The following is a 23,871-nucleotide window of genomic DNA, read 5'->3' on the forward strand; positions in this document are numbered from 1 at the left end:
GTTCCCATTTTTTTGCAATTATTTTTATTATCTTTTTTTATTGGGACGCATATATTTCCCCAATCTACTACTAAGTCAACTGGCAGCATTTTAAACTACACAAAAGTAAAGTTTGCATATTTTTATTAGTTTATTCCTAAACAGTTGATTCAAAAACCAAATTAGTCACTCACTAAATATTAATTTAAATTAATATGTAATTTATTTTCATTTTGATTTTTCGCATTGTCTCCCACATTGCTTTTTTTATATTTTATAGTCGTGAACCTCTTGCATGGCTATCCAGGGCATATTTCTTTGGTTTTGGTCTTCTTTCAACACACACCACCTGCGTTCATCTTCAGCTTGCAGTACTATTCCTTCCAATTAAATATTTCTTATCTTTAATATCAATTTGTGTATTACCCACCACAATATATATTTCACTACAATTAATTTTTTGTAGGAGTTGTGGTAAGAGGGAGTCTTTCTTGCTTTGCCTTTACCAGTTTAACGAATTCACAAATCTCACTTTTCATATTATGTTTGGGTGTAATCTTTTATTCTGATAAAACCTATACAATTTTAAAACTCTCGATACTCCTATAAACCGGACATTTTACCCAGCTACCCAAAGTCAGATTTACAGCAGTAGCGGCCAACTTTAAAAGTATTAATTTATTCAGGCATTGTAAATGTTCAAACTTTTTTTTTACTTCGCTCTCGCTGCCGCATTTCAGTTTTTTCCTATTTAGATCCCCAAACACCAAAACACCATTTTACGTGTTTTAAGTACTTTTAGTTGGTTGCCATACAAGCATTTCATTCGCGAGTTGCGAGGGGTATGGAGTCCGGAGCTGGGACACAGTAGCACTGTGCGGAAGATACAAAACTTACCTGGACAAGATGCCAGTCTGTCGGAGAGCCTACTCAGGCACACATCCACACAAGGCCAATTTGCAATCGAAAATTAACCGAACACTAACGTCTTTGGGGATGTGGATTGCCAACCCAGTATGGGATCCACGTCCAAACATTTATAACTTTTAAAATGTACCAGGCAGTCTAAATCTGAAGGCAGCAGCCGTGAAGCAAGCGCACTCACCACTGCATTGCTGTGCAACACGGCGGTTCCGCTACTGTCGTCAGTTACATTTACTTTACTTATTTAGCTGACGCCTTTATCCAATGCGACTTATAACTTTCATGTTACAATTGGAGCACAGGCAGGTCAAGTGACTTACTGAGGGTTATACACTGTCTGTAGCAGGATTTGAACCCACAACCCACAAAGCTTTAACCACTACGCCATACTGCCTACATCAGTAACCCTCTCTTTCATCGAATTAATTGTTAATTGTATTAGTCTCATAAATCCTGCTCTCTTTTATAGGTCCATCTTGAGCATTCACCGAGGTATTAAACAAAAGATGAAGTGTCTAGTAAAGGGCAATGTGTCGCATCCTGAGTGTCCAACAATTTTAAGCCGGAGTGCACCTCGCCCGACTATCCAATGATAACAGTGATACAAATTTGCTTCGTCCGGCCCTCTTGACATACACATACCTTGACGACCGGTCATTCCGTGTCTCTTCTAGAGATATCGTGTAAAAATGTAAACCGTTATCGCTTACTATTCTGTGAAACATCACGAGCCATGGACAGTATTACTCGTGACCGCGTTAACAACAGGCATACATCTTTGACGACCACGTTTACACCTCTTGTGGGTGGAGTTTGCTCTTCCTAACGTTCCACGCCTCTTATTTGCCCTGGTCGCTGTGGAAACCGGAGACGCTGCTCAAACTTTAAGAGCCGGAGTCAGACAGCCGCCATGGAGCCTTTACAGGCAATTTTTTATGGAAAAATAGACAAGAAAAATCCAGTGATCTTATCCCTTGATACTGAGATCAAGGAGCTGAAGGGTTATATGAAGAAAGTGCGCAGTCAAGAAGGAAGATTTCGGGGGTACGTATGAGTGTTATGTGAGCGGGCAAGAGGCGTGTTTACTTGAGTAGTGAAGCCCCAGGAGCATGCTTTTCCTAGCGTACGCACACAGTAAAGGGATTGTCGGGCCATCTATACAAATTTATTTATATAAGCATGCATATCTCTGTAGTTGAGTATGGCTACGTATGTTTTTTATGTATTCGCCTTTGTAATCGGAAGCGAAGAGCAGTATTCTTTCGCAATGGTGAAGATAGACTTGTATTTATGAAGTCCCATAAATTTTCTTTTCTCAACGTGACCTGACCACATATTTAAAAAATGTCTTTTCCAGTTGTGCATTGTTTTTAACTCAATAAATATGTGTAATGTGCTGTTCATGTGCTGTCTGGGTGTTCTCAATGAAAGTGCTACAGTATGTAATAATGACTCTGGGTTTCCTGTGTAGTTATTTTTCATTTGTATGAATTGTTCTGATCCATTCATCCATTCGTCAGCCAATATTCCAAACCTGCTTATTCCACTAAAGAAAATTCCGAACACAAGGCTAAAACTAGCCATGGACTGAATACCAGACTAGGTTCAATTTCATTCAATTGAATCTTTCATAGCACACATCCATTTATGAGCCACATAAATACTATATGTTTACAAATTAAGTGCAAGTAAAACACAAAATAACGTGCAGACAGTTGCGGAGCAAGGTTCCTTAACTAGGCAGCAAGCTTGTTAGTTGGCCCCACTCAAGCACATGACACCTCCCAAAGCAACCCCATGCAAATACACACAAATTCCAAATGTATAGCATATGGTAAATAAGAGCTTCTATGAAATCAGACCCAGCTCCAGGAGACCATTTAGCCTCAACATGATATTTAGCCAGGCTAAGCCCCCTTGCATTCTATAATATATACCATCCATCCATCCATTATCCAACCCGCTATATCCTAACTACAGGGTCACGGGGTTCTGCTGGAGCCAATCCCAGCCAACACAGTGCACAAGGCAGGAAACAAACCCCGGGCAGGGCACCAACCCACCGCAGGGCTGTAATATATACAGTATATATAATTTATATGAGGCTTTATAGTAGGATACATCAGAATGCTGCTTACTAGACTATTTTTGTCACATTTGTAGATCCCCCTTTAGGATGGGCCCTAAAGCAAATGCTCCTTAAACCCCCATTAGTAGTATCATTGGCTGTGCCACTGCATGCAGTAGGCCACAAAAAGAATGCAAAATCATCAGGCAATAAGCGTATATACTTTATTAAGGGCCACTTTATTAATCTAGAACAGATTGCATTCTTTGTAGCAATGATTCAGAAAGGCGCTACATGTGGACTAGCATTACATTGGTATTGCTATCGGATAGAAAACTGGAGACTGTACAGACCATTGGAGTTAAAAGTAATTGTCATATTCCTTGAACTTGCTTGATATTCTGTAAGCTTTGCAAAACAATGCATTATCCTATAGAAAGTACATTTATGATAAAGGGCAGAATAGATAGATAGATAGATAGATAGATAGATAGATAGATAGATAGATAGATAGATAGATAGATAGATAGATAGATAGATAGATAGATAGATAGATAGATAGATAGATAGATAGATAGATAGATAGATAGATAGATAGAATTTTATTTCTCCCAAGAGGGAAATTTGGCTTCATACAGAAGTTCAGTAAATAAATAAATATTATTACAAACAATAACACACCTGAATTATTAAAAAGAAAGAAAGTTTCTTAATGGCAAACAATAAAAGAGCTGTCACAGTCTCATCAGTGAGGTATTATAAAGGTGTGTTGCCATAGGTGTAAAGGAACCCCAGTAGCATTTCTTGACACATGTAAATGATCTAAAGTGCTTAACTAGAGTGTCATAGAGAGAATGTGCAGCATTGTTCATATTGGCCATCAGTTTTGTTACCTTTTTGTCCTCCATTACTATCTCCTAAAGGATTTGGTGGGCCTCTCTTGAAGTGATAATACTAGCCCAGCATAGGACAGTCTAGAATATTGTACTATCAGGAAACAAAAACATCTGGGGCCATGGTCATTGAGGATACAAAAAACAACAACAAAGGCAGATCAAAGTCTAGCTGTCCTTGATTAGCTGGTGATCTAGCCCAGGAGATTTTACAGTGTCCTATAAATGTCAACAATTATGGCTGAGTCTGAGAAAGGTTTGTTATTTAGTCAGTGTGGATGGCAGATTCTTTCTAATTTCCACTCCCTTGGAAATAACAAATTGCTTCATCAAAATGCCAGTAATAACAGGTGCCACCATTGTGCACCAATAAGAAAAGGAGAATTGTAAAGACAATAACAGCCAATTACAGTGATCATCAAAATTACATTTATATATTTTTATACCTGCTGAATCCTATGTAAGATCATGGGATGCAAGCTCATCCTGGCAACACTGGGCACAAGGCAGGAAACAACCCAGTTTCGGGTTCCATTACATCTCAGGGCACATACATGCATACACACCCACGTAACTAACTTGGACTTACCAATTTATCTGACCTGCACATCTTCAGAGATAAGGGAGAAAACTGGGATAACTAGATAAAAATCCATTTAAACACAGGGCGAATGTGTTAATTCCACCCAGACAGGATTTGCACTGAAGATGCTGGATGCGTGAGTCAGCAGTTCTAACCACTGCGCTAGTGTGCTGCTTTGTAACAGCCGTTAAAATGCCATTTAGGCCGCTTTGTCCACCTATTATTCTGATCTTAAGGACTTCCAGAATTCTTAGGGAACTCCCATTAAGATAGTGACTGGACTGGATTTGATTTCAAGACTCTGCAACTGTGAGATAGCTCCAATAACCACACTTCCACCACACACGGAGACTTGTAAAACAGTAATATTTGATCACTTCAGTGTAATGTTATCTTTACGTTTGCAACCTGCAAGGCTGGATTTCATGTTCAGAGAAAACTTGAGTGGTTTAGATAAAGCCAGCGACCATGTCCACAAACACATATGGGGATACATTGCAATATATGAGGTTAAGTACGATCTGCACGTTTCTGTGCAATTTCATTAAAATGGAATGCTCGAATCTTGTGTAGAAGCAATTGTTCTTCAACAGGAGAAAGCTGAACAACAGAATGAGAGGAGAAAAGAAGTATGCTTCAGGTAGGTGAGATACCTAGCACTGTAAAGGCAGGCCACAGTTGGAGTAATGCGTATTTTTTCATTGGTTTTGTGTGTTTTCTCCCACATTAAGTAGTTATTTTTTAAGTAAGTGTTCTGTTTTATTTTTGTACTTCTCATTCATCTTTCAGGTACGAGGGAGAATCTAACCCAATGCCAGTCCAACACAGAGCATAACGACACAGACACCCACACTAATTTACAATGCGCTGATTTAGAGCGAATACTCACAAGCCTTGTTTTTGTGATGTTGAGGGAGAGGTGGAGTATCTATCAAATAATCTGAGAGACATGTGAAAAATATACAAAAATGATGCATGCTGTAACGAGGCAGCAATTCAAACTTGGGTCTCTAAAGTTGTTATTCAGCTGCACTGACCACAGAACTTCTTCATTTTGTATTTCTGCACTAGGAAAATAATAATGATGGTAATGTAAACTGGACCTGTAACTCAAGATCCTTGTTCAGAATGAATAAAAAGTATTCTCATTTGTTTTGATATGGATGTGTTCCTCTAAAGCAGCCTCTTCATTTATGGGTTTAGATAGAATATTAGGACTAGGCAGACCATTTCTGTCACATGATTGTCTCTTATTTTTGTTTATGTAACAATGCAGCACTTTGGTAAGACAACTGGAATAGCTGTCTGTACCCTGGAATCTGAGCCAGCTTGTTTGGCATGAGTGCACTTTAAATTTAGTTTTTCAATTTTATTTCTTCTTCTTCTTGTGCACTTTCTAACAGTTTACTCAATAATCATATAGTAGTATACATTTAAGTATCTTTTGTTTTCTAATAGCAAATTCAGGGCAGGTGTAAAGCACGTTGGACTGCTTTTCTTAGGTAACTATGACAAAAGCATTGATTTGTTTTGATTTAATGCACACTTGCAAGGCTCTTATTATCAGAATCTTCTACACATGGCAGATGTGGTCTTTCCAATCTGGGTGGCATTGTTTTGCACGTTTTATATTTGACATTTTTGCTGTGAAGTGACTTGACACCAGTATTTGCATGCATCGTTTTTAGGAAGAACTGATCTGGCAACCTAAAAGTCTTGACACATTACACTTTTTCAGGAAGGTTTCATAATAAATCACGTGTCTTACTATTTCCAGATTTCTTTTTTTTTTATTTTCTTTTGAAGGGCCAGAAGTCTGTTTAATATTTTCAATAAGTACAAGCCCAGGTTGCCACCTATGTACTTTGAGGAGAAGCTCCTGGAATTTGGCGATTTTCTCTATAAATTGCAGGTCAGTAAGATGCTTTCTTGAAAACTGAGATGACTGGAGATGCATCTCCTCATGCTTGTCATGTTCTTCCTGCAGATGTATGACCTGGCATTATGGCAATCCTATGAACGTTACCTACAGAAATTTGGCTCCTTCAACTTAGATGAGATTACTGATGTGAACAGCTTCAGAAGTGTGTTCTTCCCTGAAGGACTGGGGGTGGAAACTGCAGCTCTCACGGTATGTAGAAACATTTAGTGCTCAGTTATGAACAAAAACGCAGATACCAAATCAGCATCTGCAGTGTTCCATAACAAAAATAAAGATCTGCTGCACTGGAGGGGTGATACTTCATTGTTACAGCAAAGACAGATAGTGCCATTTCATACCCTTTTGCATGCAAAATTTACATTTCTGTGAAGACCATTTTTACACTTTAATATGTGAAACTGGCAAAGAAAAGGAAAAGGTTAAAATGGGCAAAAGAGCACAGACATTGGACAGAAGATGACTGGAAAAGTGTATCATGCTCAGCATCCCGGAGTCGTCTTTTCTCTATTACAGGTGATAGTAGTATTGGTGTGCATTTAGTGAAGAAGGCAACTGAGGACCTGTAAGGCTTTTGTTTCTCACATTACACACTCCGATGTCCTTATCCTTTTAAATAATTGTCAGTCTGGACCTTCCCCAATGGTCAGAATAAAAAAAAATAGACTGACATTTCTTGAGAAAGCCGTTTAATTTTGGCCATTATTAAGCCCAGAGCTGAACTTTAAGAATGTAATAGGTAAAGCAAGTAAACAGAACAACAGGTTTCACTGGTGCAAATTAATTTAGGAAGGCTTCTCTAATAGCCAAATAACATGTAAACAGGACTAATTACAGCTAAGCTTTGGGAGTTTATCATTAGGACACTGAAGGGATTGCTGGTAAAACTGGGGCATTGCAGACATATGTGAATAATAAGTTAAAAATCAGTTATTTCAAGCAGTAATAGCCATTATAGATAGATAGATAGATAGATAGATAGATAGATAGATAGATAGATAGATAGATAGATAGATAGATAGATAGATAGATAGATAGATAGATAGATAGATAGATAGATAGATAGATAGATAGATAGAGCTTTATTTTGCTTTTTACAGAAGCTCTTTAAATAAATAAATACAATAATAGATAAATAAGTAATATATACATATATACACAAAAGTAGAACATTTTGAAAGGGACAGAAAAGTAAACTTCAGCCTTGGCAGTCACAGTCACACTAGTAATACTTTGGCTATATTTTTAATCAGCTTAATGGTAACTTGATAATAGAAGGTATCAATTTCTATCAAAAACATAAAAATGTCTGGATGTATATCTTTAGCTATTTTGGTGGTTTTAAGCATGAGCTGATATTGTTTTAACTTTTTCTTTTGTAATACAAAAGCTGATTTTCAGTAACACCTTAGCTTTATTTATTTTTTGCAATGCTGTTTTGAAGGTCTCTTGATCTCAGTCGTCATGCAGATGACATAACGGAACCTACACTATGAACAGGGCAGTGATCACGCTATGTGATATCTCTTGTTGCATACAATAGTGTTTTTCTTAAAATTGATGTTTTATTTCCAAAGCAGACTCTATCATTAGAATTCTGGTTACAATCCTTTTCAGATTCTGAATTTTGATTTTTATCTTATCCTTTGTTTCTTGTTACTAATTCTTGTTTTGGCTTCTTTGGTATTCTGATCCTGGCCTGTCTTTTGACCATGATTTCTTGATTCTCAGTCATCTCCTTGTTGTTTTGCTGCTCACAACATTCCTCAACACCCAACAGATAATAATAATGTAACAATGAATTAATGAGCACAAGAACATTGTTGTTAAATTAATAACAACACTCTTTCCAAGCTTCCTTCCTGCCCTCTGTCTAGTGGATAGGCTTTGCTCCACTCCTTGAACAGGATTATGTAAGTTTGAGAATTTGTGTATTACAACAAAATTATACAAAAGTGTATAAAAATTTGAGGGCCAGGATGGACAAAGCTTAATTTAATGCCTCTCTCAAATATTAAGCAACAGTTTATACTTCAGTCACATTTGTATGCCTCCATCACTCGCTGTTCTTCTGGGCTCTATAGTCTGGGGACAAGAAGAGGCAGAGCTACTGACATTCTGGAAACAGGCATACAGGAATTCATCGGAGCTGTGCAGGAAGAAAGAAGACAGTTAGTTTTCAGTGTTTCCTTCTAATTAGTTTTTATAAGGCCTGTGATGTGCTCAGACAGTTGTCAATATCTATGCTGTCTATTTATGAGACTGGTCTTATTTTCAAAAGTGAAAGGGCTAATGTTTGTTAAGTCTCCATGGATCAGCTGTACTAAAATTATAAAATTTATTCTAGGTCATTCATGTAGAATTTTCTAACCTTAGAGCATTTTGAAGTTTAATTTGTTAATTTGTACGATAGTTAACAAAGGATATAAAGCTTTGAAAAAGCACTGATAGTTAATATCTGAGTTAATCTGCTTTTCTTCACATTCAAAGTATTATTCTTAATTATGATGTTCAATACAGTTCCCCATTGGTTATGGTAGGGTTTCTGCCTGACCCGTTACAACACCTGAAAGCCTTCTTAGTTCTTAGTGTACCTTTGAAACGGTTTGATTAACATTGACTCTTTCTTTTTCAGTTTCACGCCCTACAGGGTAGCAGCATCTGTACCTACCACTTGCTAAAGGAGAGTGACAGTATCCTGCAGAATGAGCAGTCGATCAACAAGGTCATCAGTATCTTGACTTTCCTCAGGGTGACTACTGAGGCCTTGCTGCCTATTGAGAAGCTCTGCTGGCTGCTATACAATGGTAGCTCTAAGTTTGTCTCTTCCTGCCTATTTCTGCTTCAGTCACATAAAACAAACCTCCTTTGAGCTTTCTTTACCAAGCTAATTATAAAAAGTAGTTTGTCTATGTTAAATCTTATCAGAAGGAAAGGGCTGTACAGTATACTCATTTGCTTGGGAGGCTGTTTTTGTTTTGAATAGTTTAAATGTGAACTGACCTACCTTTTATTCGTCTTCTAAAAATCAAATAAAACACTTAAAACACTCTTTAGGCATTTTGATCAAGTTTTCACCATGTTTTTTCAGAAACTCCCTTCAAAATACTGATACTGAGTAGAAGACTTGAGTGCCGCTTGAGTGTCCTGGGTATCACTGACTAGTATACAGATCACTAAATCTGCATTGCTTCTCCGTTAATGAAAACATGGAACGCGGTGGAGAACTTGCTGTATGGCATTGGTGAATGCAGGGACTGAGACACATTAACAATTTAATATAAAAGAACTGACAACCTAGTGTGACACTTTAGACTGATTTGCATGCATTCTAAAATAATTAATTAATAATATAATTATATAATAATAATTAATTGAAACTCTCTACTAGCAATTTGAGAACCAAGGGGTGCAATGTGGACTGAATGGTCTTTTAATTTTTAAAATTTCCTTTCTTGTCTCGGATACGTTTAATGGAAAAAAACGTAGTACATAGTTGTTAGCCTGAAAGTATAAGTATTACTATCAAGCCCTGTAACAGCCACAGACATTGCATTGTTTGGCTCTTTGTTAAATCACCAGCCTAAAAGGTAGTTTTCAGTGATGATGACAGCATAATCATATTACACAACCCCCTAAATCGTAAAGACATACATTAGATTAAAGTCTCTTAAATAAACTGACCTAATTTAATGACAAAAATTCAATGAAATTGAAATATATTAATTATCTTTCATCATTTACTCATTAATCCTGTTTATTGATCCTTATCAATGTCAGCAAATATGCAATATTATCATCCACGCTATGCACAACATCAAAAGATTTTTTCTAGCAAGATACTATAGACAACTATTTATAACGTACAAGGAGTGAAGAGTATGATCTTTTAAGTCATAGGTGGGGATGAACAATAGAGGGCGATATTATGCAGAGTTTTAATGTAAGTTTTACTGTAATTCCATTTGAGAGATGCTCATACTTGTACTTTGAACAATATCAGCCTTTAGCAATACATTTAAAGCCTAGAGTTGCAGTCCTCTTTAAGTTTATTTTGCTGCATCCAGGTCTCATATGCTATACCGGTTTGATAAATATTATTGTTGTTGTTGCTATTGTCAGATTATTGTCAACAATATGTTATAGCATATAATTTCATGCATAAGTGTGTCTGCCAAGTTAGTGCCTTATAAAATGCATGCAGAATGGGGGCCCAAAAACAAATTTTGCATACTCTCTCAAAACATTTTGTTGCAAGCCCGCCCATCTCCAACGCTCCACATGTTTGTTTTTAAGTCAGTTGTTATCTAAAAACTGTCCAGATGAGAGTTTGCATAGCTGTGTTTGTGAATGAATATCTTGTAGCAAACTGCTGCTCTTTCTGTGCTTGTTTTTTTGTCTTTCTCTCGTTTATTTCATTTCAGACTCATTTTCTCTAACTTTGAATTTCATTACCTGGGCATAAAATGAAGAATTAATTTTTTAGGGTGGTACAGCTTGTAGAACTTTTAACCTCTTCTAAACATAATATTCAATTCTCAGTCTTCTAAAGGTACTTCCTGAGGAGAGGGTGTAGAAAGATTATCTTTCTTCCAATGATAGCTTCTGTCATTTATGCACCTCGGCATAGTTCTGGATTCATAGACGTTCTCCAAAGCTCATTTGTGAGCAGAACTGTGTCTTTCTTTGCTGTGAAAATATCCTTCTTAATGTTACACAATTCCAGACTATTACTAACTTCTTTCTTTCTTTCTTTCTTTCTTTCTTTCTTTCTTTCTTTCTTTCTTTCTTTCTTTCTTTCTTTCTTTCTTTCTTTCTTTCTTTCTTTTAATGTTTTTCCTTAAAGTTTTAAGAGGGTGCTTTCAATTTGATTTGCTTTTGAATTGCCTTGTAAATAATGATTTATGGCAATCTTTGATTTTTGTCCAGGTACACTTCACATCTACGTGATCTCCAGGCACCTAATGGCTGTGGGCTACTCTGCTAAGGTAATGGCATGCACATTAACTGTGGATGACTAGAAATATGGGGATGAAAATAATTTCAATCATACATTTGTGTTGGTCCACTTTGTCTCAGTCAATCATATTTGTATGCTTTATGGCAGTTTGCTTGAACACTTATTATATCCTGTGATGGTAGAGATACATATATAAAAGGCTGGGTGGCTGTGCTAAGTTATACATACTGAAAATGTTGTTATGTTGATGACCTACAGGCCCTGGACTTCCTTCTGTGGGCCAGCATGTGCACAGAGACCTCTGTACCACTGCTGTCTGTTGGCTATCTGCCCTGGAGGGCACTACTCTACACAGCTGTTTGTCAGTGCTACTATGACTGTCAGGCTGACCTGCAGGCTGAGGTGAGTGACCATGTTATCCAATAGCATCTTGCCTTAGCATTTTTATTGAAGCATTTCTTTCTTTCTTTCTTTCTTTCTTTCTTTCTTTCTTTCTTTCTTTCTTTCTTTCTTTCTTTCTTTCTTTCTTTCTTTCTTTCTTTCTTTCTTTCTTTCTTTCTTTAAATAATGCACACACCATTTCAAAAACAGGGCACAGCTCATCTTCACATATAATAAAGATGTATTCTAATATTTTAATTGAAGTGGATTTATGATGGTCTTAATTTTCTCATATCATACACTGATCTCTGGCTTGGTAGCACTGAGCTACATCACTTGCACAAATCCTGTTTCATTATTTTGTATCATTTATGTAAAAAGACTAATGGAACTCCTTTACCTGGCCGGGACGCCTCGATAATGGAAGGACCGGTGGAGAAAGCTTATTCTCAACACTGTCTCCACTAGAGGGCAAACCCCCTGGCTTGCAGTGGGGTCATGGGTTTGGAGCATAGATGCTCAACCCTGCTGTGACCCGTGGCCACCCCCAGTGAGTGCCTGGACATTTGCCAAGCCCTGTTTGGCAGCTCCTCTGCCACACCCGGAAGTACTGCCGGAAGAAGCTCATTGGACACCTGGAGTGCTTCTGGGTGTCCTATAAAAGGACCTAGCCGCCACTTTCGGGAAGCCAGAGTGGGGAGGTAGGGAGATGAAGCTTACTGGAGAAGTGGAGGGAAAGAGAGAGAAATAGAAGGAAGAAAAGAAAGTGCTTTGTGCTTTGTGTACTGGGAACTGTGCTGTGAAGGTGGGAAATGAGGGAAAGTGTTTCCTGTGTGGAAAAAATAAAAAGTGTGTGCTGAACTTGTGTCTCTGCCTTTCTCACTCAGGGTTGGAGTGGCTTGTGCACCCCCAGGTATTCCACACTGTAAAATACCTACATTTTTGTACAACACATCTTTTTTATCTATCACTTAGGTCTTTGCCCGGAGATCTTTGGGAAAGATCAGTGAGCTGAGTGAGTTACATGGACAGAGTGCCTCCCAACCAAGTCCTAAGGAAGAGAAGATCTTTCGAGAAGCCACTATCAAGGTAATATGGAACTAGAAGTCAAACAGAAATCAAGGTAGGAAGTTGCAAATTAGAAGAATAGAGGAATAGAATTAAGAAACATGAAGCAAGCCAATCATCTTTATCAATGTCCTTTTGGCTCTGACCAGTACATGCTCCTCCCTTGAGGTACGTATTGTGCACAATGAATATATCCATTTTGCTATGCAAGTTTGTCCTGGGATACTCCATAAATTCCTGCATTTGCTGAACTGAAGCTAGGTAGTTGCTGTGATTAAACAAGGATAGCGATGCCCCTAACTTTCTTTGTTAGATTTGTTACTCTGGTCACACATGGAATCCAACAGTTTTGTATATCTAATACGTACCATGGGTCTTCTACTTTGTAGGCCACTGCTATGACTTAGTAAGAAACAAAGTCCAACAACTTCACTTTCTTTGCAAACAAATCTTCAACTATTTAATCATAGCTGAGTACAACAGAGAATATTGAGATGGACAGATCTTTTAATCATTTCAAGAAATAAAAGACAAAAAGAAGCATTAAAGTAAATAATGATGCAAGAGTAAATTGTGAGCTGCTGGCACCATTTTATCTTTTATCCCATTAACTATGTTTTTAATACTTGGCATTTCACTTTGGCCACTCACGCCAATGTCGTTTTCAAAGCCAGCTTTACTTAGGTCCTTAAGTCAGCTATTAAAAGGATCTGTTAACCCAAATGAAGTCTGAGCACACTACTTACTGTGACCTCTGTCCATTAATCCACATTACTAACCGAGAATGGTAAACTGGATGGACGCAGGGACATCCGGCCATGGGCCGTAGCCGCAAAAAGACGTACTGCGCAGGCGCCCCAAGAAATGAGGCGCCGCGAGAGGCGGCCGAGACCACAGAAAAAAGGAGTGAGCACAGAAAAAAGGAGTCAAAGAAATGAAGCGCCGCGACCACAGAAAAAAGGAGTCAGCACAGAAAAAAGGAGTGAAACGCCGGCGACGCACACAGTGCCGCACCCATGGGAAGCAATGTAAAATTAGAAATGAGGCGCCCATAGCACACAGAAAAAAGGAATCAGACGCCGGCGCTGTGTGCACGAAGCCCATGGCACACGAAACGGAACACACACAAAGAAGAGAATTAAGACCCACGACACACAAAGCCCCCCTGCAGTAACTGCAATAAGAAATGAGGTGACACGCCCCTAGAACACCAAAAAGAAAGGAGTCAGACGCAAGCGCCACATAGCACACGAAATGCTATGCACACAAAGAAGAGGATTCAGACCCACTACACACAAACACCCCCTCCACTAACAAAGATAAAAAAGTGAGGCAACGCGCCCCTAGCACACAAAAAAAAGAGGTCAGACGTGAGCGCCACACAAACCCATTGGACACAAAACGGGACAGACTACGGACATAGCACAAGAAACATACACAAAAACGAGGATTCGGACCCACGACCACACTAACATAAATAAGAAATGAGACACAAAGCCCCACTAGGGTTACCACTTTTAATACAGAAAAATAAGGGACACATACTGCAGCGGGGGCCACATCCCAGTGCCAACACTTTGCAGACTCTACTTAAAAGACCCGCCCTACTCACTGGACAGTTAAAATGACCAATCAAACTAACGATGACATCAAGTATTACCCAATCAAAAGTAGGAAAGGAGGCATCTTCATAAAATGCGTGTGAGATGATTTGCATGAGACGCTGCTTTAAAAAAAATGATAAAAACATTACGGGACAAAACCCGTCCCGTATTGATTCAAAACGGGACACGCAATTTTCATTCCCAAATACGGGAGGATTCCGTATTTTACAGGACGGGTGGCAACCCTGCCCATTACTAAACGAACCGTCCGTATTAAACATACGTCATCTGAACACATTCAAATTAGGCAGCATAGGTCGATCTCATTATACTGATCCACTATTAACCGTTTAACCACAGAAAAGCCTCCATATTAACAGTGAGTGCGATACTCCTTATTACTTATCCATATATCTAACGCTGCAGAACAAACAAGTAATGAATTCACGATCACAGGTACAAAACGATACGGCTCAAGTGACGGGACCAAATACACGAACCCGCATGAAAAAAAAACAATACACGTCAGCGCATACAACGCGCTTCTGAAACCCCGGAAGAAAAAATGTCTCAGCTCCAAAAACGCAAAGCTCAACTAACACATTAACAGAAACGAGCGCAAATGGACAGACACAATGAACATACACGCATACAGCACGCGTCTCAAAGTGCTGCATCGAAACAGACAAGGGTTCAAAACGAAACACCTCGAGTCTCACAGATACAAAAACGGCAGCGAAGGGACAAAATAAATAAACGCAATTCATGAAAATTCATTGGGATTACTGAATGTCATTTACAATCATTATCATTCACTTAACTTCCCTGAAGAAACAACTAGCAATACAAGTAATGAATTTACACGTTATTGTCAAAAGGGTCAAATTAGAGTGCTTAGCTATTGGTCCACATTCCATGCGCTCGGCTATTCTGCAGTCCACCTTAAAATACGCAGACAATTGGCATTGCTTTCAAAAGAGTTACGGAGATATTTGGAACAGCAATCTCATTACACCAAATACCCCTTTTAACACAACAAACTATATTATGTCCAAAAATATTAATGTTGATCACATTAGTAACCAGGTCATTTCATTACTTCCTGGAGTTACACAGCTCTTTCTAAGCTCTGACAAAGTTGACTCTGATGACGACAATGACCATCTTAATTTCCCATTAGAATATTTGAACACTATTAACCCAGCCGGATTAACACAACACAATCTTAGCCTTAAAACGGAACAATAATCATGCTATTAAGAAACCTTAACACTAAACAGTGTTTATGCAATGCTACACGTTTAGTCGTCAACACCATGCCACACAATGTTATTGAAACAAAACTTCTTACAACATCACATGCTAACAATACTGTTCTGATTCCTAGAATTAACCTTACAAGTTCAAACCTGGAATTACCTTTTACTCTTAAACGGCGACAGTTCCCCATTAAAACCAACCTTGGCCATGACCATCAACAAATCACAAGGACAAACAATACGCACAACTTTATTTGCTTCCTATATGCGTCATCTACACCTTCACACTATGCTATATCTCATTCATACATCACGCTCTTTGTAATTTCACAACACCAGGGTTGGCGAGCGAAGCGAGTAGGGGGCGGAGCCCCCTAGTATTTCTTTATTTGTTCCATTTTTGCTTTGCTTCAGATGGCAGTAATGGTCTTCAAGCGGGCTGTCTGTGAGAGCAGAAGGAAACCTAAAGGTCTGTTTCGACCGAGGCAGAGAAGTGTCATTAAGGACATGTTTGTGGTAAGCTGTGTGACGAATGCCTGTTTTTTCCACCTCTTCTACCTGATTCTTATCTCCACCGTCTGTTTTCTAGATACCTTGGCCACGCACTGGCACTGAGCGCCTCTTGGTGGAGATGTTTGAGGGGAGTGCGGCCCAGTTCTTGGCTGTGATAGAAGCTCTTTGGGACAGCTCCCGCAGAGTTTTGCAGACTGGGATACATGAGGAACAAGAGGTCATGGAGGTCACTCAAGAACTATTGTGGGCTGGAACTGCTATTCTTGCAGGTAGACAGGCTTCTTATAGCTTCCATTACGTCTTAGTCCAAGGTGTTCATTGTCTACAAAAGGAAATGTCTCTCATGACTCAAAGATACTCCATAGCACAATTTTTTAACTGAAGTCAAACCAGATCTGATTCCCATAGAAAGAGTGATCTATCAGAGACATTTTATGAAAATATAGTATACTAGCTGTGCCCCGCGGCTCTGCCCGTGTATTAGTGAAAATGGACAGTGAGGAGGGCCAAAGCATATAAGAGTTTTCTTTTATGCTGTGAATGTACTAAAAGCTTAGGAGTCCATATGATCATGATTTCTTAATGTATCTTTTTTTTCAGGTGGAGGTGGTTCAGGGGATCGTGTGGGACAACTCATGAACTTCTCACAACCCATTGGTGGAGTCATAGATTCAAAATCCTTGCTACAGTTAGCTGTGTCTGGTGAGCTACCATGATTCTTTTGATCATTAATAACACAGTTCAAGTTCTTAAAGAGTGGTAGTGTGATTTGCTGGTTGAAGTAACGGCCACCAAATCACAGGACGTTAATATTAGATTCCTCAATTTCCTTTCTCTATAACTCTGCAGTTATTAAAAAACTCTGCTGTCACCATGGTCTTCAACACTCATATTTCCTCTATCATAAATCCTCTAGTCTAACAAGTATACATGAACATTCATTTAATTTAACCTATTTCAATTTAATTCAGTTTGGTTTATTCTTCTTAAGTGTACTTTCACGTCTGAGCCCAGTGCGCACAAAAAAACTGAACCCCAGTATAGAGAGAACATCAGAGTGCTTAGGCTGAACATAAACATGATTAACAGTTTACTATACAAAGTAAGATTTTTCTTATTTCTTATCTCAGGTGAGAATGGAGTATCAGCAGAGGCTGCTGCAAAGCTGGTTAAACTAACTTTCCTCTATGAACAGTGGGACACATTTGAATCACTTTCCAGCCCAATGATCAGCCTGCTGATGGTGAGTTTGAATAGTGGGCACAGAAATTCTTGAAATGGTCTCTTTACTGTTGGCTTCAATGGTGCTACATCAGCATGGGGATGGGCAAGCTTGCTTCTGGCAGCTAGTTATCTGCCTAACCCATCTCTAAGTAGGAGGTTGTTTTTATGCCATTCAATTGTTTCTAGTCAATCAGTCAGTTATCTAAATGTTTTACAATGCATATATAACTTACACATCTTCTAAAAAGTGCTTCAGAAATACTGTAACTTTCCATCAGAATGTAAATTGTATTTTGTTTCTGGCTTTCTTATTATGCAGTTATAAACTTGGCACAATTATTTTCTAAGCATGCTTCCTAAACATTTCGTTTTTAGCGGTTTACGTTCCAACATATCTGAATGAATCAATAGATATCGTTGTAAGTACTGAAGATGTCCAGTGAATAGTGTGCCTCTTAGATCCAGAGTCCTCAGTCTGAATCCTGACCTGATCTCTGTCTGTAAGGAGTTTTCATGCTCTGTCTATGCCTGCTTTCTTTTTCCGTGGGTACTCTGCTTCTCCTCCTGTTAGTTTTATTGTTGGCTCCATATTGGTCAGGTATGAGTGTTTGTGTAAGTGAATGTTAGCTGACATGGACCGCCACACTGTCCAGTGCTGGTTTCTGCCTTGTGGCTGATGCTGCTGAAATAGGTTGGCCTTGAACTGAATTAACCAAATTTGAAAATAGGTAAATACAAGTGGTTTCAGTAGTTAATCCCTTAAAATAGGTGTAGCCAAAGCAGGCATTACCTTAACAATGTTTTCTTTTCTACATGACCATTCTGATCTGAAAGCCTTTGCAGTTTTAGATATTACTGGTTTTCCTTTTCGGACAATTGTGGTTCAGAGCCACCCTGAATACTTATGCTCTTCTTTTTCTCTTATATTCTTTAGAGCCTCAAAGATCCAGTGGCACAGAAGGAAGGACAGGACCTGACTCTTCTTCTTGCCGTGATGCCACTTCTGTCAAGCCAGAAGCATTTCCGAGGAGCACCATCACAGGGTGAGTGAGAGTGGGATGAAGGGGCCAGCCTTCCACTTAGTTTCTTAAAAAGACAGTAAAAATCTCTCTGGCTCTATTATAGCTTACTGACATCACATCTGTAGGCAACATACAAACCTTATGTGTTTAAATCGGTGGAGACATGTTCTTCCATGTAAGTGATATGCAAAAACCTGCTGCTGCAGCTGAAAACTTTGGTAACAACCAGAAATATATGTAAACTGAACCAAAATGGATGTTAAAGGATGTGGTCAAAAAGACAGAAAAGAGTTCATTGCTAGAGAGTAAAAAAAGAGCAGAAAATAGAAGCTTTTGATATTGCATGGCACTGACTTTTTATACAGCCATAGCAATTATATGTCGTTTTGCACACTCCTGGGGCCTCATGTATAAATGGTGCGTACGCACAGAAATGTTGTGTATGAATGTTTCCACGCTCAAATCGTGATGTATAAAACCTAAACTTGGCGTAAAGCCACACACATTTCCACGGTACCTCATACCCTGGCGTACGCAGGTTCTCCGCTTGGTTTTGCAGACTGGCGGCACCCAGCGTCAAAGCAGTGCTACTGTTCCTGTGTGGTTACCCTTTCTTTTCCAGATCCACATCCCTGATGCGGCTTTATAAATAAACAATATGCGGTTAATTTCAGTGTATTAGTTTAATGCATCTGATTGTAATTAACCAGTAACAATATAATGGTCCACAGAATGGTCAAACTATTCCAAATACCATAACTGCTTTAGCGTTGTTACTCTTACTGCACCTTCTTTTACTTCTTTCAGCTGCTCCAGTTAGGGGTTGCCACAGCGGATCATCTTTTCCATATTACTCTCACTGCACCACTCGGAGCAGCTGATCGGAAAGAGAATTATCGGTATACAGCATCAAGCACACGCTGCCTCAGCCATGCTTCCTATTTGAACTGCTTCTCACATGGCAAACACTTCAAAACCTTTCCTGTATGGACCTTGTGGTTCAAAAGAGTTTCATCCCAAGTGCTCTAAATGCAATCAATCAGTTCATCAAGTGCTCCTTGTAGAACTGTTTGGACTTATAAGTACAATCACCTCACTGTAAACGTACACTACAGTTATAATATTGTACAACCTGTGCCACTTTATAATGCGTGTATTTACATATGATGACGATATCATTTTTAAGATGAAATGCAGCAAAATATGTTTATTATACAGATAAAACTTTAACTTCATTTAAATAATCTATATTGTTAATAATTAAAGGACACGGTGTCGCTACGGTAGCAAGGATCTGGCGCTCCGTTCACGGATTGTTCCAGCCTCGCACTGTATGCTTCACTGGGACTGGCATGAAGGATAGAATAATTAAACATGCACTACGAAGATATTTCAACGTTCCTTAAAAAAAAGTTTTGAAGAATTGGCGTTCTAAGCTTACAGATGGCTTAACGTCTATTACAGAGCTGATTGTGTAGCGATTGGGTATTTGGAGAAAGAAAAGGAAAGACAGGAATTGAGGGTTAGTGCGTTTGAAAGAGACAGTATTGCTGTAAAAAATTATTTCATCGAAGGTCGTGCACAATCACTGCGCCACCGTGTTCCCATGTTTAATAACATGTTTTAACTCCTGTCATCATGAAAATGATATCATGTATAGATCTCAGTATTTTAATTATTCAGAGAGCTGTAATATTATGAATGTAATGGATTTTGTGTCCTGTTAGAGGAAGAGAAAGCCAGTAAGCACGTAGTGATTCACACACATAGAGCACATAGAAGATCAAATACAAAACAAAGCATTTAACGTGCTACTTTAGTTACGATGGGATTTGAGAAACTAATAATGAAATGATTTTAAGATAAATTTTATGATGTTCTACTTTAATGACAAAATAAACTACGTGATTAAAGTGGAAATTTCGAGATTAAAGTTGACATTTCGTGCTTTTTTCACACTGTGTGCCTATTTTTTTTTCTCTGTACCCTAATAAGCTTTCATATGACACTCAGACGGTGGGCTACGACTCGGCTTTTCACGGCGACTTTGATATCTGACAACTTCTTTTTTATTTCGGGCACTGTGCGACTTTGTGAACTTGAGCTTTTGACCTTCTCCGACACGTTATGTCACTCGATCAACTTCCTTTTCTTGTTTATACCACTGTTTAAACCAGGAGTGTCGAACTCCGGGCCTGGAGGGCCGCAGTGGCTACAGGTTTTCATTCTAACCCTTTTCCTAATCAGTGAGTAGTTTTCACTGCTAATTAACTCATTTTCCCTTCATTTCAATAGTCCTGTTTTTAAGGATTCAGTCCTCTGAATTGATTTGTTTCTTCATTAAATGGCAGCCAAACAGAAATGAGACGTGAAATGAGCCAACAGATGACCAGCTAAACTGGGATTTCAAACTCCAACCAAATTCACTCCAAACAGTCTCTTAATGAGAAGCTGATTCTTGCTGTTAATTAAGCCCGTTATTTAATTCAATGGCTTGTTGCTGCTCTCATTCTGCCACAGCAGACATTTCCAAATTTGTTGATTTTTCTGTTTTTTCTAAGAACACCGTCAACATGTTTTGGTGATCTGAGACTTCAACCTTACTGAGAAATTCACCTTTCTTTATTTTCAGATATTGAGTGATGGGCACAGGTGAGCTGGTCATATGGTGGCTTGTTTGTCTCATTATTGTTTGGCTACTAATTAAGGAAAAAGAGACAACTAAGGGGCCTGAGTCAAGTTAATTAAAACTAAAGCAAAAGAAGTTAATTAGCAGTAAAAACAGCTCACTAATGAAGAAGATGGTTAGAATGAAAACATGCAGCCACTGCGGCCCTCGAGGACTGGAGTTACAACACCTGTGGTTTAAACCAACAAATAGTACGTTTTTCTTTGCCTTCACTTGGTATTCGCTGAAATTCTTATATTTTCCCCCCGTGCTTTTCCCATTGTCTTTTCACAGAAGACTGAGCTTAAGGGCTATTTATATTGATTTGCATATTTAAAGAGGCATAATTCTGGGAGGAGTTGGGGCGGGACAGCAGGCGTGTGCAAGTGCGTTACTTTTCACGCTGATCGGGATTTATGTAACGGAAGAACGTGGAAGTTTGCGTACGTACAGATTCCTGCATCTGGATTTTTCTGTGCATACGCACATTCCCACTTTTGTGCTTACGCCATGTTAGAGTGTGAGTTCTAACGAACGGCGTTATACATGAGGCCCCTGGTCATCCAGACAAGCAACCTCCTAGTAACTAAGAAAATACAAGATACAAAGTGGTGGTACCGAAACTGAAACCAAAATGGCATTGCTGGAGAATATTATTCATTTGTAAAAAGACATTTAATTTGAAAAGGCTGTTTAAATTATTTTTATTGCCAAAGAATCCTATAACAAATTAAAAACAGAAGTCATGTTGCATAATCCACATGTCAGTTATCCTGTCATATGTTCACAAATACAATACACCTGTATCTTTTTTAATAATAATAATACATAAATGCTTCCAGAAAATGTGTATAGTCCACTTTAGTAAAGCTTGTTCAACTGAATTTGAGCTTTTCAAATGATAGATAGATAGATAGATAGATAGATAGATAGATAGATAGATAGATAGATAGATAGATAGATAGATAGATAGATAGATAGATAGATAGATAGATAGATAGATACTTTATTAATCCCAAGGGGAAATTCACATACAAATGAAGAAATGTCATTAGTATGTAACCCTTTGGGAACCAGAAACATAACATGAAAACACAAAAAGACTAAAACAAATGAGATTGATAAAAATATTTTAAAATGTAGTGAAAAAACATAGAAGTGACAAAGCCAAGAATATTAAAATCAAAATTTTCAAAATGTTCAGTGTCATTAATCTCTAAATATCAAAAGTGGTAAAACAAACAGCATCTGTGCCCAGGCATATTGTTGTCTGGAATGCACAGTAGGGTGTCAGTGTCCCAAGAACAGAGGAAACAAAGAAGCCCACCATTGTAACAATTCATAGTAAAATTATGTTTCATAGGCTGAAGCAGGCGATCATACATGCTTAATGTGTTTTCTATATTTTTAATTTCTTTTCAACAGACAAAGACAGGACTGGAGGCCAAAACTACAGATCAGATGATCTTTTCCACTTGGCAGAGACTCTATACTCTGTAATATGTACACCAGTGCCGGTTTGTGTCATTTTAATTTAATTGCAGTAATTCATCTCCCCCATCTCATTTTTCTATGGTCACTTGCACCTTATGTATCTTTTACTCTTGGCTTGTTATATTACTACAAAAACTAACTCATTGTCACTTCTTAAAATTTATGGACATGAGTTTTTACTTTATTTTCACATTTTGAATTTTGCATGGAAGGCCTGTTCTGTTGTCATGCTGACTGTAACTTTTATAGATTGCTACACTTCAGATGACTATGTATAATCTCAATGATATAATAGATATATAATCTCATCATGAGTTTTGGTTTTCCACACCTTTGTCATCAGTTGACCATAGTTTAACAATAATGTTAATCAACACATACTGTTAGGTTCCATTTATCTTAATCAGTTTGGAACTGCACTGTTGCCCTGTCTGTTTAAACAATCGTTAATATTTATATTTATTAGTAACGTTTGTACCTTTGAACTTGTTACTGAGCACTGAGTCTGAGTTAAACTGAATTGAATTACATTTGTATAATGGTAGTTTTAGTATTCTTGTTAAAGTAAAAACTAGCATGTTCAAAATGACAAAACTAATTTGGATCAGGACAGAAGAAGTTTATAGGGGTGCACAGGAAAGAAAGCTAATAATGCCAGGCAAGTTTCACTCATGAAAGCCACTAAAGCATAAAGCAAAAAATCAAAGTCAAAAAGATGAGAGCAAACGTTTCCTAAACTAATGAAAATTCCAAACCTTAACTAATTTGTGCAATGTGAGGTTTGTTAATGTTTTATTTTATATCCAAAAACCTGAACACAAGTAAAATTAAATAGTTACCCAGGTGCTGATATCATAAGCAGTGTCATTGTTCAGTCAGGTGCATTGCAATGGACACTGTTACTGTAAACAATATAGTTGTGACCATAAGAAAGAATGAACACAATTGGCAATATGAATGAACAATAGAAAATAAAAAGATGAATGTAAAATAATAACAATAACATAATTGATAGAAAAGAAAGCACAAACATGTTCTCAGTCTCAGCTGTTAGAGTCTAGCCAGTTTGAGCAGACATCAAAAATGACCATGTAGGGTCAGGTAAACATAGTAAGTCTTTACATGTTCGACAATAAAACTTTTCATTTTAGCTTATTTTTATCAGGTTACTGTTAGAACCTGTTAAGACCGTCTTGGTGCCACATGCTATTTGCATTTTTGTATCTTCCTATCACTATAAAGATTGGGCAGGCCAATGGGATACTTTGTATTTTCAGATTTTTTTTTTTTGA

At 38.1% G+C, this 23,871-nt stretch overlaps 2 protein-coding genes across 4 annotated transcripts in view; one reads left to right on the forward strand and one right to left on the reverse strand.

Moving 5' to 3' along the window:
* Window positions 1–23,871, reverse strand: part of hdac10 (histone deacetylase 10) — a 313,475-nt gene that overhangs the window by 272,606 nt on the left and 16,998 nt on the right. The window lies entirely within an intron of this gene.
* cfap54 (cilia and flagella associated protein 54) overlaps window positions 1,645–23,871 on the forward strand; it is a 212,851-nt gene continuing 190,624 nt past the window's right edge. Inside the window, exons 1-13 of one of the 3 annotated variants that reach the window (XR_007934367.1) lie at window positions 1,645–1,947; window positions 6,254–6,359; window positions 6,435–6,578; window positions 9,022–9,193; window positions 11,316–11,374; window positions 11,605–11,748; window positions 12,703–12,816; window positions 16,073–16,174; window positions 16,248–16,440; window positions 16,772–16,873; window positions 17,302–17,414; window positions 18,330–18,438; window positions 22,511–22,602. Coding sequence is in view for 2 of the 3 variants with exons in the window: in XM_051924377.1 (XP_051780337.1) it covers window positions 1,814–1,947; window positions 6,254–6,359; window positions 6,435–6,578; window positions 9,022–9,193; window positions 11,316–11,374; window positions 11,605–11,748; window positions 12,703–12,816; window positions 16,073–16,174; window positions 16,248–16,440; window positions 16,772–16,873; window positions 17,302–17,414; window positions 18,330–18,438; window positions 22,511–22,602 (1,584 nt within the window). In the remaining variant the exon portion in view is untranslated. The remainder of the gene's footprint in view (window positions 1,948–6,253; window positions 6,360–6,434; window positions 6,579–9,021; window positions 9,194–11,315; window positions 11,375–11,604; window positions 11,749–12,702; window positions 12,817–16,072; window positions 16,175–16,247; window positions 16,441–16,771; window positions 16,874–17,301; window positions 17,415–18,329; window positions 18,439–22,510; window positions 22,603–23,871) is intronic. The other 2 variants (XM_051924377.1, XM_051924375.1) reach the window with 2 other exon arrangements.

The sequence above is a fragment of the Erpetoichthys calabaricus genome, chromosome 1 (assembly GCF_900747795.2).
Source record: "Erpetoichthys calabaricus chromosome 1, fErpCal1.3, whole genome shotgun sequence".
NCBI classification, from domain to species: Eukaryota; Metazoa; Chordata; class Cladistia; order Polypteriformes; family Polypteridae; genus Erpetoichthys; species Erpetoichthys calabaricus.